This window comes from Hemitrygon akajei, chromosome 1, assembly GCF_048418815.1.
Source record: "Hemitrygon akajei chromosome 1, sHemAka1.3, whole genome shotgun sequence".
NCBI classification, from domain to species: Eukaryota; Metazoa; Chordata; class Chondrichthyes; order Myliobatiformes; family Dasyatidae; genus Hemitrygon; species Hemitrygon akajei.
This window is the reverse complement of record NC_133124.1, coordinates 139502442-139521497: the sequence shown is the minus strand read 5'-3', so window position 1 is coordinate 139521497 and position 19056 is coordinate 139502442. Positions and strand designations below refer to the sequence as shown.

Sequence of the window (19056 nt, the reverse complement as noted above, 5' to 3'; positions counted from 1 at the left end):
GTCATCATGGGCACAATTTTTTGATAGTAGTGCATGCAGATACAAAGTGGCCAGAATTGCTCCTAATATCTTCCATTACAGCCTGACACATTGTTGATGTGTTCAGTTGGTGCGACTGTAACAAAACCCAATTTCCCTCAGGATCAATAAAGTATGTCTGTCTGTCTGTCAAACATCTTCTCAAGGACTGGTTTTCTGGAACACCTAGTTGGTAACAATGGAACCCAATTTTTGTGGAACAGTTTCAATCATTCCTGAAAATGAATGGAATAAGACATATTACAGTACATCTGTCCTGTATCATTCAGCTAATAAATGGCTTGGTGGAAAGGTTTGTCCAGAGTCTAAAGAAAACGCTGTGAGCAATGTCAGCAGAACACACTACACTGACACTGAATCACAAGCTCGTCAATTTCCTTCTTGCAATTTGCAACGCAGCACACCCCACCTCAGCTATGCTGTTCTGGGGTTGTCCCTTGCTCTCACACTTTTAGATCTTCTCAAACCCAATCTCAGAAGGAGTATACAGGACAGGCAGTTGAGACAAATTATAGGCTCCTCAAACAAGGATGTTCGATGTTTCACTCTGGACCAGCAGTCCTGGCAAAGGGTGAGTACAGAGGTGATCAAAAGTGGGTACTTGGATAGATTAAGGACAGAACTGGACTACTCAGTGGAGCTACCCAGTGGAGATGACACGTTGATCAGCTGAGGAGAGCAGAGTCAATTGTTAAGTGAAGAAAAATGTCCAGAGCTGTCAGAACCACGTCCTGCAGTCCCAGAGTTAACTCCTACAACCACCATGGAGGAAGCTCCAGAACATGAGATTGTTTCACAGCCACAAGTCTCTCAGATTGAACCCCATTGTCAGGAAAGACATTTTCCCTCAAGATTAAGAAATCTTCCACAGTGATTATATATGCAATATAGATGACTAGAGAGCAATATGTATATCTATATACTTATACATATACAATATACAATATGTATATGTATATACTCAACACGAAGTATATGTTATATATTTGTGTTGAGATGTATTCAATAGTGATTTAGCTAAGCAGGAAGGAGTGTTGTGTTTTTAATATTTCAGTAATGTTTGAGTAATATTATAAATAGATTGTCGGATTAAGTTTTGTTTATTGACATAATTCATTATAGGTTAGACAGTGTGTAATATGTGTGTTAGTGGCATTCATCATTACACAACCACGTCATATATGCATGCCTCACTAAAGTAAAAATGAAGTAAATGTTTTTCCTGGGCTCTCTAATTTTTCTTTCGTTAGTTTTGGAATGATAAGCCTTAATACCTTTCAGGCATAAAACCAAAAACTGCATTAACCCAAAAATCTGAGAAATTTCTTTAGCCAAAGGGTGGTGAGTTTGTGGAATTTGTTGCCACATACAGCTGTGGAAGCCAGGTCGTTGGGTGTATTTAAGGCAGAAATTGATAGGTTCTTGATTGGACATGGCATCAAAGGTTACGGGGAGAAGGCCAGGAACTGGGGTTGAGGGGGAGAAAAAAAAGATCAGCCATGATTGAATGGTGGAGCAGACTCAATGGGCCAGATGGCCTAATTCTCCTATGTCTTATGATCTAAAATCAAAAGTTCCCCACTTTGCTGGTTGACATTTGTTCTGACTTCACCAAAGTAGCAGTAAACAATTATGTGTTACATATGGCAGCCTGCAAAAATCCTGTTGGAATTGAGGCTGCTCTAATTTTGTGAGCAGTTGAGATATGCTAGACAAATTTCAAGAAGCAAACTAACACACCAATAATAAAAACCAATAATGCTGGGAAAACTTGACAGGTCAGGCAGTACCCAAGGGGAGAAAAAATATCAATACTTTAAGTTGAAGATCACATACAAGTTTGCCTTCAACCCACACATCACCCTATATACGTTTGTATTTTTCCGGTGGCTGATATTTTGTGTAGCTGCAACATCCCATGACTGCACAATGAGAATATCTTTATGATAAGCACAGTCAGGGTCAAGAAGGTTGATCCCTACCACCATCCCAAGAGCATTTAACTTGAACTGTTGATCAGCTTGCAACACCAACGTTCTGTGAGTGACTGAAAAACTCTCAAAAACCCTATTATATTCTCTATGTGGCTGATTATCAGAGCTGATGCTTCATCAAGAATCTTGAAGGTAAGACTGAGTACTTCATTATTCCAAGCTCTATTCAAATAACCATTCAACAACACCTTACAAATGTGTACCAGTTATATTTGTGCATACCATTAGTATCTGTGTGCACGATCACTTACTCCCTACACAACAAATATGGCCAAATATCTACATAAAATCAGCTTCAGGACTCTCTACATTACTATCAATCATGGATTCTATGGTTCCTGTTCTAATAATTGGCAGGACACTCTCTGTCCCCCTGGCTTTGTACAAATAGTCACGATCTGGTTCGGCAACAGTCTGCTGCAGCTTATGCCGGTTATGTCCCACTTTTGTTTCTCTGTGAGGGGGGATGTGCATTAATGACTGTACAATGTGCCTCAATGTCATGCATGCCAGGACTGAGCAGCTGTGAATAGATGTCAATTGTGAGATAGAGTGAAAAGGTTGGTGTAGTGTGCAAAGCAATATAATTGTTAGCAGGCATTCAGGATAGTGGATAATATTGTTAGGCACCTATCATTTTTGCATACAAAGGAATGGTTTGTCAGGCTTATTTTTATGAAATAATATATTTTGAATGAGACCATTGCTAATTGTGCCAGTATTTATTACATAACTCCCATTGCCCTTAACTGAATGGCTTTCTGGATTATTTCCATGATCATTTTAAGAAACAGACACACTGCTCGCATAGAGGTCAGACCAGTAAGTATGACAGACTTCCTCCCATGAAACTCATCCATAAGCCTGATATATCTTTCATGACAATCTGATAGTTTTGTGAAAATTCCACTAAAATACTGATGATTGCAACCAAAATATTAATTGCAGAGTTGCAAATTGATTTCAGGTCTCAGGATTGTTAGACCGAAGCCTTTGAGTTTCTGGTCCAATAACATAGTCACGCTGTGGGATTCACTAATGACTTTGCTGACACATCAATGTTAGTAATTTTTATGCATGTTATTTACGTCCTCAATTGCTGGCATTGATGTAGAGCAAGCTCTTCCTCCATTAATCAACACATCATTATTGATTTGAGTGGCACCCCAGCCCTGGTAAACTGAAGACCTCTCTCCACCTTCTCACATTGTTTACAAGGGGCTCAGAGATACTTTTAAGCTAATCTGTGCAAGCTTCAAGAAAGCTTCTCACCAATATTTGGAAACAACAAGCACTCCCCCTTTAAAAGATACAGCCATGACTTCAGTCAGTGACACCCGATTTTTGAAATTGCATCTTCTATAGAAAAGCTATTTGATAAATTCCACAAGAATTTACTGTGGGATCAAGAATTTTAAATACATTATTCATGCAGATTAGTCTGTGCTTTGCAAATCCACTGCACACTTGCAGTGTTATTCAACTTTCTAGCTTGAATTAGGAAATTGAATGAGAAAGTAGTCTAAAATAATATCCTTTCCTCCAACAATACCAAATAAAACAGTCAAAGGATTAGGCTTAAAGTTTACTTTGAAAAGTATCGAGAAAGTTGGAAATACTTTTTTCCAATATTTTCCAAGACTCAGACATGTCCAAAACATATGAATGAGTGAAGCTTCTCCATTATTACATTTATCACAATACGAAGATATATCTAAATAAAAATGAGACAACTTATCCCTGGTCATATGGGCCCTATGGACGACTTTAAATTGTAGAAGAGAGTGGCGAGCTCATAACGATGAAGTGTTAACCAATTTAAAAATTTGGTTCCACTTTTCCTCAGAAACTGAAGTCTGTAAATCTTGTTCCCAAAGATTTTTAATTTTATCTAAAGGAACACTTCTCATTCCCAAAAGTATATTATAAATATTAGATATAGATCCATTATAAAAAGGTTTCAAATTAAAAATTACATCTAGTAGATTCTTATCAGGACTTTTAGGAAATGTACTTACTTGAGACAGTAAAAAAAATCTTATTTGTAGGTATCAAAAAAAATGAGTTTTGGTTAAACTATATTTAGTTGACAGTTGTTCAAATGAAAAGAGACTTCCCTCATCTGACTTGCACATTTTGGTTTTTATTTCTCTTATGGCCGGAAGGACGCTCTTGCTTAAATGGAAAGATGCAGCCCCTCCTACTATATGATGTGATGTCATGTATAAATTTAGAGAAGATTCGATGTTCAATCTCTGAATCTATCCAAGACTTTCAAACATTGTGGGGACCTTTTTTGAATTATTTTCAAAACCTTTGATTTGCTGTTAAAGCACAGATGATGACTGATTTTTTTTCCCCCTTTTTCTCTTTACTAATCAGCTTCGGTCTTGGTAGTGGGTTAGATTTTTTTAATATATTAAAATTACTATATTTCAATGTTACAAATTAATTAATCTTTATGAATATAGGGTAAGGAGTCTTTATATGTGATTTAGTAAAATGTATTGATTTAATTTTTCTTGTACTCTGTATTCTTATATGTAAATTAATAAAAATATTGGAAAGAGAAAGTAGTCTAAATAATAAGGTCTTATTCTTTGATTTTCATTCCACTTACAACTTAAATTTTACAAGAGAACAGGAATAAATTGCAACTTACCATGTGTGAAATGTCTTTAGTTCAGTCATGGTCACCCACCAATCTGAACTGTTGAAATGATTGTTTAATCTGAAATGGATATTTTGCTATTATTAAGCAGAAATATTTAACATTTCCAAAAAATTTAACCAGAAAATTCACTTCAGCATGTGCATTTGTGAAATGGCTTTACAAACTGCATTGCTCATTTTGAACTTTGGCATTGCAATGCATTACTAGTCATTACACTTTAAGCTTTAAAGTGGCTAACTGAGTGACGTAGGAATAACACCATTAGCTACTACAACAGCTTTTAATGTGTGAGTAAACTTTTCAAGAAGATGCTAATGGAAAAAAAGCCTATGCTGCATTGGAGCTACCTGTGCAGAGCAGCTTTAGATCTGCATTAGTAGTAGGAGTGGGGAGGCCGCAATCATAAGTATCTTTGCCTCCAATCTTTCCAGGTGAAATGGACAATAATTTGCAACAAACCACCATATCGTGGAATTCAGAAACATCCCACTCAAGAAGGGCCAAACTCGTCCTTTTTCCCAATGATAGAGCAGCAGCCAACAATAGCAGGTGGATTCAGAAAAATGCCAGGGTTTCCTTAAAGTGTGGGGAGGTGCAGCATATATCCACATTGTCTTGAGAGCACTAAGTGAGTATCGTAAAATGATCTCAACTGTAGGAGATTTCACTTCTCATAAGATTATTATAGACTGCAATATTGTTGTGTTAAATGGAGCTAGTTATCATTTCCAAGCTGAAAGGAATGGATCAAAGTCACATGCAAAACATTTACAAGGTTAGGAGATGGTTGTTTCCATGTTTCTTTACACTTCATATATAGTTTCTGGCAGGTCAGACAATATACCATGTATTTCACTGTGCATGCTCCACTGTCCAAATTAAAACTATTTTTAATGAGTGCAAGATCCTACAATAAGAACTTAAAGTACTGCAGGTCTACACCATCAGCGAGTGGCTTGCTGGCGGAGAAAATGAAGAAGCTTATAGTCAGATAGTGAGTGGCCATCTTAGTGACTTCTCTTGTGATCAAAAGACCCTTTAGGACATTGCTAATCTGATATACCACAAGTTTGTTTTGCTGATTTATTGGCTAAGAGCAGAGGCGAATGGCAGAGGAGTTGCGTGGTCTCAGTCACAGCAAGAACTAGGCCTCAGGCTGCCGCGGGGTTGCCTGCTTTACAGTCGGCGGGAGAGAGACGACCGAGTCAGGTGTGTGAACTGGGCCTCGAGCTGCGGTGACTGGTGTGGGAAGGGGGTGCAGCGTTCGGGCTGGAGGAGTCGACTGTTCACCGATTTTTGCATTGACTACTTCAGTTGACTGTGGATTGATGATGCAAGTTTTTTTGTCTCTTTTATTGCATGATTGTGATACTATTTTGTGTGCCTAGGTGTGCTTTGTGCTCTATGTTACTGTACTGGGTTTTGCACCTTGACCCCCATAACAATGTTGTTTCATTTGGCTATATTTATGAGTACTCATGTATGGTTGAAATGACAATTAAGCTTGAATTAGACATCCCTTTGTAGGCTGATCAGGTATAGTTTTCATCTCAGTCTTCTGGACCAGAAGCTATATAGATCACTGCCATTGGTTAGTGGCACCTGGACAGACCACCACTCCTGCCAGTGCTGTATGTCACTTGGTTCTAACCTTCATCACATCCCCGTTCATGTTCAGCCCCAAATCCAACTTTTTCTTTATAATACTGTAAGTCCTGCTAAGTGAACAGGTGGGTGTGAAATGATGAGGTGCCATCGAGGTGGCAGTTAGAGCAATGACTTATACAGAGCCAGCACTGGTTTCCAAAGACATACAGATTAGGGTTAGTAACTTGTTGGTGCCAAAGCATGGCAACACTTGTGGGCTGCCCCCAGCACATATTTGGACTGCTTGGTTTTTGAAACAACTGACACATTTCACTGTTTGTTCTGATGTTTTGATGCCAATGAAAGCTAATCTTCTATAATTTGCTATTACAAAGGACAAACGAAAATCTGCTAGGCAAACCCAAAGGTCTTAAGTTGGATAAGTCACCTGGGCCAGATGGACTACATCCCAGAGTCCTGAGAGAGGCCGCTGAAGAGATAACAGGTGCATTGGGCATGCTCCTTCAGGAATCACTTGATTCTGGCATGGTCCCGGAGGCCTGGAAGATTGCAAATGTCACTCCACTCTTTAAGAAGGGAGAAAGACAACCCCTTTGCTTGCATCTTCGGAAACAGCTCTATTTATGTCTTTAATATCTCTATTTCTCCCTTTCAAGGCTCTTTTTGAAGACCCTGACCTGGAGTTACACGCTGATTTCGGGTCTTTGTGGGAATGGGTCCGGCTCTCGGAGTCTCACTGTTATTCGATATACCAAGGACGTAGCCTAGAAGATTAGCTCACCTTCAGACTTTTGGGATTTCGTGGCTCTGGAGGCTCTGGGCAGACTCGAGGTCAGTGCCTCTGCAAGAAATTGGTATATCATGGCAGACGGAAAATCTTTGGCTGTGTGCCCAGAGACCCAAGTTCTTTGGGCACAGAACTCAGAAAAAACGACACAACCGACTTTTAACATCATAAATCAGCGAGTTGTTTGTTATGTCTCCCCTCTCACTGTGAAAGACAGACTCATCTTTTTCCCTTAACAGCGAGGGAGAGAGAGCCTGCGGTATGTTGAGTTACCGGGTGAACAAGTAGTCCTTGGGGTACTGCAAGTCTGTGTCTTTATTGATGCTTTGCTGCACGCTGGAGTGCTCAGTGGGGGGCGCTGATGCTTTTTTTCTGGTGGGGGAGGGGAGATCATTGCTTTGCTACTGCTTACGCATGGGAGGGGGGAGCTGGGGGGGGCTTCGGGGTTCTAACAGTTAACTGTCATTCATTCTTTGGGGCACTCCTCTGTTTCATTGGATGGTTGCGAAGAAGAAGAATTTCAGGATGTATATTGTTTACATTTCTCTGACATTAAATGTACCTTGGACACCTTTGAAGGCAAAACAAAGGAAATTATAGGCCAGTTAGCGTAAACTCAGTGGTTGGGGAAGTGTTGGAGTCTATTATTAAGGATGAGGTTTCGAGGTACTTAGAGACTAATAATAAAATAAGTCGAAGTCAGCATGGTTTCTGTAAAGGGAAATCTTGTCTGACAAATCTGTTAGAGTTCTTCAAGGGAGTAACAAGCAAGCTAGACAAAGGAGAGGTAGCAGATGTCATTTACTTGGATTTTCAGAAGGCGTTTGATAAGGTGCCACACATGAGGCTGTTTAACAAGATTAAATCCTATGGTGTTACAGTAAAGGTACTGGCATGGATGGCTGACAGGCAGGAGGCAGCGAGTGGGAATAAAGGGGGCCTTTTCTGGTTGGCTGCCAGTGAGTAGTGGTGTTCCTCAGGGGTCAGTACTGGGACCACTGCTCTTCACATTGTCAATGATCTAGATAATGGAATTGATATTTTGTGGCAAAGTTTGTGGATGATACGAAGATAAGTGAAGGGGTAGGTAGTACTGAGGAAGCAATGCCATTGCAGCAGGAGTTAGACAAATTGGAAGAATGGGTAAAAAAAGTGGCAGATGGAATACAGTGTCAGAAAATGTATGATAATGTATTTTGGTAAAAGGACTATTATCTAAATGGGGAGAAGGTTCCAACATCAGAGGTACAGAAGGAGTTAGGTGTTCTCATGCAAGACCTCCTGAAGATTAATTTACAAGTTGAGTCTGGTAAAGAAGACAAGTGCAATGTTGGCATTTATTTCAAGGAGAATAGAATAAAAAAGCAAGGAGATAATGCTGAAGCTTTATAAGACACTAGTCGGGCCAAGTATTACTCCAAGTAATACTTGGAGTATTGTCAACAGTTTTGGGCCCCGTATCTCAGAAAGGATGTGTTGTCATTGGAGAGAGTCCAGAGGAGGTTCATGAGGATGATTCCAGGAGTGAAGTGGTCAGCACATGAGGAGTTTTTGGCAGCTTTGGGCCTGTACTCACTGGAATTTAGAAGAATGTGGGGGATATCATTGAAACCTACTGAATGCTGAAAGGACAAGATAGGGTGGATGTGGAGAGGATGTGTCCTATGGTGGGGGTATCCAGAACTAGAGGGCACCGCCTCAAATTTGAGGGGCGACCCTTTAGAACTGAAGAAAGGAGGAATTGTTTTAGCCAGAGAGTAGTAAATCTGTGGAATGCTCTGGCACAGACTGAGGTGGAGGCCAAGTCTGTGGGTATATTTAAGGCAGAAGCTGTTAGTTTCCTGATTAGTCAGGGCATCAAAGGAAATGGTGAGAAGGCAGGTGTATGGGGTTGAATGGGATCCGGGATCAGCTATGATGGAATGGTGGAGCAGATTTGATGGGCTGAATGGCCCAATTCTGCTGTCGGGTCTTAATTGTTTTAAATCTATTTCTGCTCAGCTACTGTTGCCCGGCTTGCGATTCTTAGTAGAAAAGCAATAGCTTGTGTTCTGGTGAGAGGAGCAGTTACACACTTTCACCATCTATAGCTTGTGAATTACCAGAGATCATGGGATGAAAGGGCAGTGGATTGGATGTGGGAGTACCATTGCCTTTGATCTTCCACACAGTGCTATTAGCTGGAGTCCATGATCGCTACTCTCACAGGATCAGCACATCTTTCCTCGGTGGAGGGTAGTGGCCCGATAGGGAGTTAAACTGATCTCCCATTGGTCGGTTGATAGTGATTCTATATTGTCCTGCAAGAGAATGTGATGTGCATTGTTGAGTGGCATGGCTGAGCAGTTGTCTGTGTGTGAAGGCAATGAGATGTCAGGAATGGCACTTGGAGTAGAGGTTGCTCTGTTAGGGCATTAGATTGTGAGATTCCAGCTCCTCTTCATAAAGACTTTTAGCTGATGAGTGATGGTGGTGATTGTACTGAGCAGTGTGTGAGGAAAATGGCATAAGTAATGATTAATGGGGTTGCAATGCACCATGTTAGAGATCAGAGATTATTAAATACTCTGTGCATTTGAATCTTTGTAAAATAACAATTTGCATTCACTGTAAGGCTGACTATCTCTCCCCTCCCCCCACTACTCCCTAGCTTTTTTCTCCAGTCCTGCCGAAGGGTTTCGGCCCAAAATGTCGACTGTACTTTTTTCTTTAGATGCTGCCTGGCCTGCTGAGTTCCTCCAGCATTTTGTGTGTGTTGCTTGGATTTCCAGCATCTGCAGATTTTCTCTTGTTTATTCCATTGCTACTTTTCTGTGTATCTGGAGGGCTTATTGTACCCCTGTGGCAAATGCCCTTTCTCCTCTTCCCTCTCCAAAGAGTGCAAAAAACATTAACAATGTTGCCAGGATTCAAAGGCCCGAGCTATGGCAGTGTTGGGCAGGCTGGACTTGAGCATGGGAGCGGAGGGGGTTGATCTAGTGGAGGTGTGTCTAGAACTGTATTAGAAACCAGGGAATCTCATCTAAGTTTGATCATGTCTTTTAACAAGTTATGAATACCAGGCGTTTGAATCCCAGCACTCCTTTTCCTTAGGAGTTACTGACAGAATCTTTAATCATTGCTTCCAGCTTGAGCTATTCCTAAGTAATCATAAAACTGCTGATGTTTATATTTATATCCTTATGCTGGGGCTAGGAACAACATGTAGTGCTGCATAGTTAGAGATGCCATTTTAATGATATTAGGGCATGAAGTTTATGCGTGTTATGCATTTAGTCAAATAGTCAAGATGTAAATAGTAGAGTGGATAGGGGAGAACCAGTGGATGTGGTATATTTAGATTTTCAAAAGGCTTTTGACAAGGTCCCACACAGGAACTTAGTGTGCAAACTTAAAGCACACGGTATTGGGGGTATGGTATTGATGTGGATAGAGAATTGGTTGGCAGACAGGAAGCAAAGAGTGGGAGTAAACGGGACCTTTTCAGAATGGCAGGCAGTGACTAGTGGGGTACCGCAAGGCTCAGTGTTGGGACCCCAGTTGTTTACAATATATATTAATGATTTAGACGAGGGAATTAAATGCAGCATCTCCAAGCTTGCGGATGACACGAAGCTGGGCTGCGGTGTTAGCCGTGAGGAGGATGCTAAGAGGATGCAGGGTGACTTGGATAGGTTAGGTGAGTGGGCAAATTCATGGCAGATGCAATTTAATGTGGATAAATATGAGGTTATCCACTTTGGTTGCAAGAACAGGAAAACAGATTATTATCTGAACGGTGGCCAATTAGGAAAAGGGGAGGTGCAACGAGACCTGGGTGTCATTGTACACCAGTCATTGAAGGTGGGCATGCAGGTACAGCAGGCGGTGAAAAAGGCAAATGGTATGTTGGCATTCATAGCAAAAGGATTTGCGTACAGGAACAGGGAGCTTCTACTGCAGTTGTACAAGGCCTTGGTGAGACCGCACCTAGAGTATTGTATGCAGTTTTGGTCCCCTAATCTGAGGAAAGACATTCTTGCCATAGAGGGAGTACAAAGAAGGTTCACCAGATTGATTCCTGGGATGGCAGGACTTTCATATGAAGAAAGACTGGATGAACTAGGCTTATACTCACTGGAATTTAAAAGATTGAGGGGGGATCTTATTGAAATGTATAAAATTCTAAAGGGATTGGACAGGCTAGATGCAGGAAGATTGTTTCCGATGCTGGGTAAGTCCAGAACGAGGGGTCACAGTTTAAGGATAAAGGGGAAGCCTTTAAGGACCGAGATGAGGGAAAACTTCTTTACACAGAGAGTGGTGAATCTGTGGAATTCTCTGCCACAGTAAACAGTTGAGGCCGGTTCATTGGCTATATTTAAGAGGAAGTTATATATGGCCCTTGTGGCTAAAGGGATCATGGGGTATGGAGAGAAAGCAGGTACAGGGTTTTGAGTTGGATGATCAGCCATGATCATACTGAATGGCGGTGCAGGCTCAAAGGGCCGAATGGCCTACTCCTGCACCTATTTTCTATGTTTCTATGTTTCTAGGCCAGTTCTACAGTTGTATCACAATTCAAGTAATTGCTTTATTGCATGATCTACAATCAGTGGCCACTTTATAACTTGTTAAGGCAAACATCTAGTCAGCCAATAATGTGACTCAATGCATAAAAGCATGCAGAAATGGTCAAGAGGTTAATTTGTTGTTCAAACCAAACATCAGAATGGGGAAAAATGTGATCTAAGTGGCTTTGACCGTGGAATGATTGTTGGTGCCAAATGGGGTGGTTTGAGTATCTCTGATCTCTGGGGATTTTCACACTCAACAAACTCTAGAGTTTACAGAGAATGGTGCAAGAAATAAAAAAAGACATCCAGCTTTGTGGGGGAAAATGCCTTGTTAATAAGAGGGAATGGCCAGACGGGCCAGACTGGTTCAAGCTGACAAGAAGGCGTTACCACACGTTACAACAGTGCTGTTTGGAAGAGCAACCATGAACGCACACTAAGTTGACCCTTGAAGTGGATGGGCTACAGCAGCAGAAGACCATGAACATACACTCAGTGGGCACTTTATTAGGTATAGGAGGTAACTAATGATATAGCTATTGGGTGTATGTTACAGTACAATGTAACATATAATGATGCTTCTTTCCCTCCACCATCAGATTTGTGAATGCTCCATCACTATTTTGCTCTCTTCTTGCACTTTGTTAGGGTTAATGTTAGGGTTAATTCGAGACTGCCATTACAGGTCAGGAGTGGCTCACGTAATATTAGGAGACCGGAATGCGAGGGGGGGGGGGAAGCGAAACTGGGGATTCGCTACACCGAAACTACCAGTGTCACGCGATTCAGTAAACAAAAGAAACAGGTAACTCGTGAGTGTATGGCATCGGGCCAATAAGATGGACACAAGTGCCCGATATTACCTAATATGTAGCGGGGGGTTGTGCTGGGGGGAAAAGGGGTATAAATAAGAGCAGATTGTAAGGGGAAGGGAGAACGCGCCTTCTCCAGCGACTCCGTGGATTCGCTGTGCCAGTTACGAATTCTGCAATAAACCCAAGTTTTGTAATATTCCGGTGTTGGTTGTCTCTCTTCCTAAACGAACACAGGGCAGAATTTCAAGCCCAACATTTGGTGACCCCGACGTGGGGAGGGAGAGACAACACAGGCTGGCGGGTCCGACAGCAGACAACTTGCGGCCGCAAGCTCGACTAAGGTCAGGAAGTGCCTGTTATATCGAAGACTTCCACTAGATAGTTAAATCACTGAGTTAGATCTTGTCTGCTGACGGATCCTCACCAACCCCAAATTACCCTGGGAGAGATCATTCCCGGTGCAGAATCGTGACTGGTAAGTACTAACTCTTATCTGTTTTTAGGAAGATCCTCCGCCCATGGAAAAGTCTTCTGAGTGAGGGTACCCGCCGCCCACGATGGGCATAAAAGTCTCAGGAGTGAGGAGAAAAGTGTCGCGGTACACCGTAGTACACAGGGATACTGACGGCGCCTACCTTAGACTGGTTGTTAAGAGGAGAAATCTCCCACGCGAAGGTCAGGTTTTGAAAGGAGACCGTCCCACATTTGATCCTCTCTGTGTACTAGGGAGCCATGGAGCACTTCAATTTCGAGTTACCAAAACTCAGACATTTGCGTGTTGAGTAACAGAGTATATGAGAGTTTTTAGAAATATGGTAAAATTGATAACTATGCGAGTTCAATAATCTAACAGTGAGCAGCCGCAGGGGTCAGACACCACCAAGGTAGGAGTGGAAGTGTTCCTCCGAGGCCCGGGGAAGCTCACCTGGAACGGAAAACGGTGGCATGGTCCATACCCTGTCACCGAGGTCTCCAACAGGGCATTAAAAGGTAAGAAGGGAGGGGGACAATAACTGGCATAATTTTCTACTGGCTAAATAAGACCTCTGGCAAGTGGGGAGCGTTTCTGGGACAGTCGGCTCTAGGACTGTCTATTTCAATTGCTATCTTTATTACGTGTGGTTGTTGTTGCATACCCTGTATCAGGACCCTAGTCATCCGGACTATAGATCGAGCCTTGACCGGAAAGGATGGACCTCCACCGGCGTACCAGGCACCCTTGTTCCCGGTGGAAGGGGAGGACACGGACTGAAATGGACCATGGCAAGGGGGGGATTGTGAATTTGTTCTTGAATAAGTTTTCTGAAATGTTGCATGCTACTTGTAAAAATTGCGGATGTTTAGGGAACCCCTACCCATATTTTGTGACCCTAGGTCGGACAAATCAGGATAAGCAAATAGGGAGGACATGCCAAAGAGTGCCGGGGGACGCTCACCTCCCTGCCTGATCCCGGCAGCCGCGGAAAAGATTGTAAGGGATGTGGCCTCTGGGAGGCCAAGGGAGGGAATGTTAGGGTTAATGTTAGGGTTAATTCGAGACTGCCATTACAGGTCAGGAGTGGCTCACGTAATATTAGGAGACCGGAATGCGAGGGAGGGGGGGAAGCGAAACTGGGGATTTCGCTACACCGAAACTACTAGTGTCACGCGATTCAATAAACAAAAGAAACAGGTAACTCGTGAGTGTATGGCATCGGGCCAATAAGATGGACACAAGTGCCCGATATTACCTAATATGTAGCGGGGGGGTTGTGCTGGGGGGAAAAGGGGTATAAATAAGAGCAGATTGTAAGGGGAAGGGAGAACGCGCCTTCTCCAGCGACTCCGTGGATTCGCTGTGCCAGTTACGAATTCTGCAATAAACCCAAGTTTTGTAATATTCCGGTGTTGGTTGTCTCTCTTCCTAAATGAACACAGGGCAGAATTTCAAGCCCAACAACTTCTTGCTTACTTTTTTTGCTATTTTTCTTATTGTAACTCATAGCAAGATTTTATGTATTGAGTTGTGCTGCTGTCTCCAAACAACAAATTTCACGACAGATGTCAGTGATAATAAACCTAGTCCTGATGCACAACTTTTGAGAGGGCATTAGAGTGCTTGCAAACTGTGAAAAATTTGCAATCAAATAAGTTACAGAAAGATTTGCAAAGTTTTTACCTGTTGCAGAATGGTTCTGAATTCCAGTGTTTCTTTCTGATGGGGTTTATTTTTGATTAATCCTGTATTTTTGACAGCTTCTGAACAGGCTTCAGCATCCGTTTGATTTGAAGCTGAAGTAGCTGGTGAACTGATCAGACTACGGCGTAACATGGAATACATAGAGAGACTTCTTCCTGGATTTGATTCCAGCTCCTCTGAGTTGGTGACGGCTGCTGACGCTGATGTCATACTGATGGATGAAGGGCAAGGCTGGCTATCTGATACCACATCCCCAGTTTGCTTCAGCACTTCCTGGTCTGGGTTGACTGCAGACTCTTCATCCAGTAAGTTCAGCAACCGCTGAAAGAAGAACCAGGTTTAATTCAGTTCTGTATGTTCCTGATCGTGTTATCACTGCTTTTCTCAAGTTATCAAAGTCAGAAATGATTGCAAAGAAATTAAATACAAATACTGCAATATTTATTGAAATTCAATAGGGGTTTGATGAAAACAATGTCTTACTAACACAGAATAGATACAAGTAATTGAACAATTCTCATTGTTGGCGGAATTTCAGATGGTGATAAGAGGGTGTACAGGAGTGAGATATATCAGTTAGTTGAGTGGTGTCACAGCAACAACCTGGCACTCAATGTCAGCAAGCCGAAAGAGCTGATTGTGGACTTCGGGAAGGGTAAGATGAGGGAACACATACCATAGAGAGATCAGAAGTGGAGAGAGTGAGAAATTTCAAGTTCCTGGGTGTCAAGATCTCTGAGGATCTAACTTGATCCCAACATATTGACACAGCTATTAAGAAGGCAGGGTGGTGGCTATATTTCTTTAGGAGTTTGATGGGACTTGGTTTGTCAGCTAAAATACTCGAAAACTTCCATTGACGTGCCATGGAGAGCATTCTGACAGGCTGCATTACTGTCTGGTATGAGGGGACTACAGCACAAGACTGAAAGAAACTACAGAAAGTTATAAAATTAGCCAGCTCCATCTTGGGTACTAGCCTCTGTAGTATCCAAGACACTTTCAAGGAGCCATGCCTCAGAAAGGTGACGCCCATTATTAAGAACCCCCATCACCCTTGCTACCATCAGGAAGGAGGTGCAGAAGTTTAAAGGCATACACTCAGTGATTCAGGAATAGCTATTTCCCCTCTGCTGTAAGATTTCTAAATGGTCATTGTACCCGCGAACACTACCTCACATTTTCTTTATTATTTCTGTATTTGTACTATATTTAACATTTTAATATACTTTCATATATATATATATACTTACTGTAATTGATTTTTTCTTTCAATGTTATCATGTATTGCATCGAACTGTTGCTGCTAAATTAACAAATTTCACAACACATGATGGAAATGATATACCTGATTCTGAATGAAAATCAATTTTATCCTGTCTTCACATTTCTTTTTTTTTTTGAAAACTTTTTTTTATTGCGTTTTTAAGTGATTACAAAGTATGGAAAAAAAATGTATATATCCCTTCCCCCCTAACTTCCCTATAAAAAAAAAGAGAAAGTAAGAAAGAAAAAAAAGAAAGAGTGCCTGATTGTTGGAAGATCTCCACATGCTCCATGGAGTTCTTAATAACTTTAGTATATATATTTATTTATTTCCCCAAGTAACCAATTGTTTCATCTTCAAAGCACCTATATATTTAGTCCTGTCTTTTGTAAATAAGGGCACCAAATTTTCAGAAATGTTTCATATTTATCTCTTAAATTATAAGTAATTTTTTCTAATGGAATACAGTCATAAATTTCTTTCTTCCAACAATCTATACTTAAATATGTATCCGATTTCCAAGTAACTGCAATAGCTTTTTTGGCTACTGCCAGTGCAATTTTTATGAATTCTTTCTGGTATTTATTTAGTTTGAGTTTCGGTTTTATCCCTTCAATATCACCTAGTAAGAGTAATATTGGATTATGAGGAAGTTGTATTCTTGTAATTTGTTCCAGTAAAAGTCTTAAATTTGTCCAAAAAGGTTGAATTTTAGAACAAGACCATGTAAAAATGTAAAAAAGTACCAGTTTCTTGGTTACATCGGAAACACTGATCAGATAAACTTGAATTTGATTTATTTATTTTTTGTGGTGTAATATATAATTGATGTAGAAAATTATATTGCACTAATCTTAACCAAACATTTATTGTATTTGTCATACTATCAAGACATAGTGTTGACCAATTTGTTTCTTCAATTTTAATATTCAAATCACTTTCCCATTTTTGTCTTGACTTATGTACTCCTTGTTTAATTGCCTGTTTTTGAATCAAATTATACATACAAGATATAAATTTTTTAATATTTCCTTTTTGAATTAAAATTTCTATTTCATTAGATTTCGGCAATAACATTGTTTGACCTAATTTTTCTCTTATATAAGCCCTTAGTTGAAAGTAACAAAATAAAAGATAAACCGGTATGGATTAGAATAGAACTAGATAAAATAGGAGAAAACGTACCAGAAGATTTTATATATAAATGGGAATCTAAATGGATACGGGAAAAGAAAGAATCTCCTATATTAATTTGATTGACTTATGGAATAAGATAAATGTTGATGATGAGACAAAAAAATCTTTATTAGCAAAGAGATCTTTAATTCAAAATAGACTTATTCCTTTTACAATGGACAATCAACTTTTATATAATTGGTTTCAAAAAGGGATTAGATACATAGGAGATTGTTTTGAAGGAGGTATATTAATGTCATTTGATCAATTAAAGAATAAATATAAAGTATCAAATAACACTGTCTTCACATTTCTGAATTGCAACTCAAAATTAAAGCCTCGTTCCAAGTAACAATTATTTTACGATTATTTCAGAATGTGTGGTGCTGGGCTCCCCTACCATTACATTGGAGAACAAAGATTTTGCTTCCTGAATACTTTTGGGTGTATCTTACAGGTTTTGAGCTGTTGATCATGAAAATCACCATGAAATTTCCCTATCACATGACATTTTTTAAAAAAATCAATGATATTTATTATTTTATTTAATAATTCAACTCAGAATAACTGATGTCAAGATTAAGGAAGACATTTTTGTTGGTCCACATATCAGTCAGGTCATCAATGACAGACAATTCAACGAACTTCTACTGGGACCGGAGAAAATTACATGGAAGGTATTCAAGGATGTCATTGAAAATTTTCTTGGCAACTACAGAGCATCAAGCTACGTGCAGCTGGTTGACAATATGTCACTAAAGATTCATTTCTTGCATTCCCATTTGGACTTCTCTGTAAATCTTGGCACTGTCAGTGATGAGCATGGTGAAAGGTTTCACCAGGACATTGTGGTCATGAAGAAATGGTATCAGGGCAACTGGAATCCATCAATGCTGGCTGATTATTGTTGAACACTTAAGCAAGAAGTTTCAGACACTGAGTACAAATGAAAATCAACGAACCATTTTTAGCTTAGTTGAACTATTGCAAAGCGTCAGCACCACTGTGCAATTAAACACATTATATTCAATAAAAGTTAATTTCTTGTTTCTCCAAATTCCTAGTGGTCCGTGAGCCAGTAGGGCTGGCCAGTACCATCTGAGGGTAATAATGCTCATAGTGATTTTTGGTAAGGTATACATCTCTAGAGTTAGAAAATATGTGATAGCATTGCACCAGTGGTAGCTTTATCATGCATTTTATAACACTACCCTAAAATAAGCATTTCTGAAAAGAGGCCAATATAAACATATATATTCAACCTAGTGGTATTTTGTCATCAGTGATCCATCAACATTGACATTTGTCACAATGGTAGCTGAGTTCAAGCACTTTTCATCAAATGTTGTTATAAAATTCTGCATTGAAGTACTTGCAGTACAGTGCCCAATTTCAGTAGAGTTAATCATTTCATTTTTAGAAAAATATTTTGTCTGTTGTTTATTTTGGAAAAGTCAATAGAAACCCTAGGTCACATATCATCACATGGATTTGTTGAGAATTTATTCGGGAATTCAAATAAGTAATCACTTTTTGTATACACATATCAACATCAGTACAGCAGAAAATGTTACCTCCACCCCCCAAAAGGTAAAAAACCTCATTTGGAGAAATTTCAGGAGTTTTATCAATGTCATGATATTTTCTATATTGTTGTATCAAATCAAAATAATCTTAAGCTTTTGTCATAGCATATAGAATTACAGTATAATAATTCAAATGTGGGGTTGCATACAGCCATAATCTAGGCCCCATTTGGTTGTAAAATGAATATATTTAATAAAAGACTGCTTTCCATACTTTGTTTTCCATACTTTCATAGCTTATTAATAATCATAATAATTTTCCAAGTCTTCCACGTCTTCATCTGAACTTCCCACACTCTCTGAGGTGGATGCCTGATTCTCACAGTCTGCCAGTCGACACATGTCAGTACACCTGAGGCCATTTGCAACACACAT

General features: G+C 40.2%; 1 protein-coding gene across 6 annotated transcripts in view; it reads right to left on the bottom strand.

The window, feature by feature from the left end:
* Nucleotides 1-19056, bottom strand: part of itprid1 (ITPR interacting domain containing 1) — a 141597-nt gene that overhangs the window by 11010 nt on the left and 111531 nt on the right. For all 6 annotated transcript variants that reach the window (XM_073052475.1, XM_073052465.1, XM_073052507.1 and 3 more), the window contains 2 exons: nt 14632-14973; nt 4696-4764 (listed from right to left, as the gene is read on the bottom strand). In XM_073052475.1, coding sequence (XP_072908576.1) covers nt 4717-4764; nt 14632-14973 — 390 coding nt within the window. In that variant the 3' untranslated portion in view covers nt 4696-4716. The remainder of the gene's footprint in view (nt 1-4695; nt 4765-14631; nt 14974-19056) is intronic.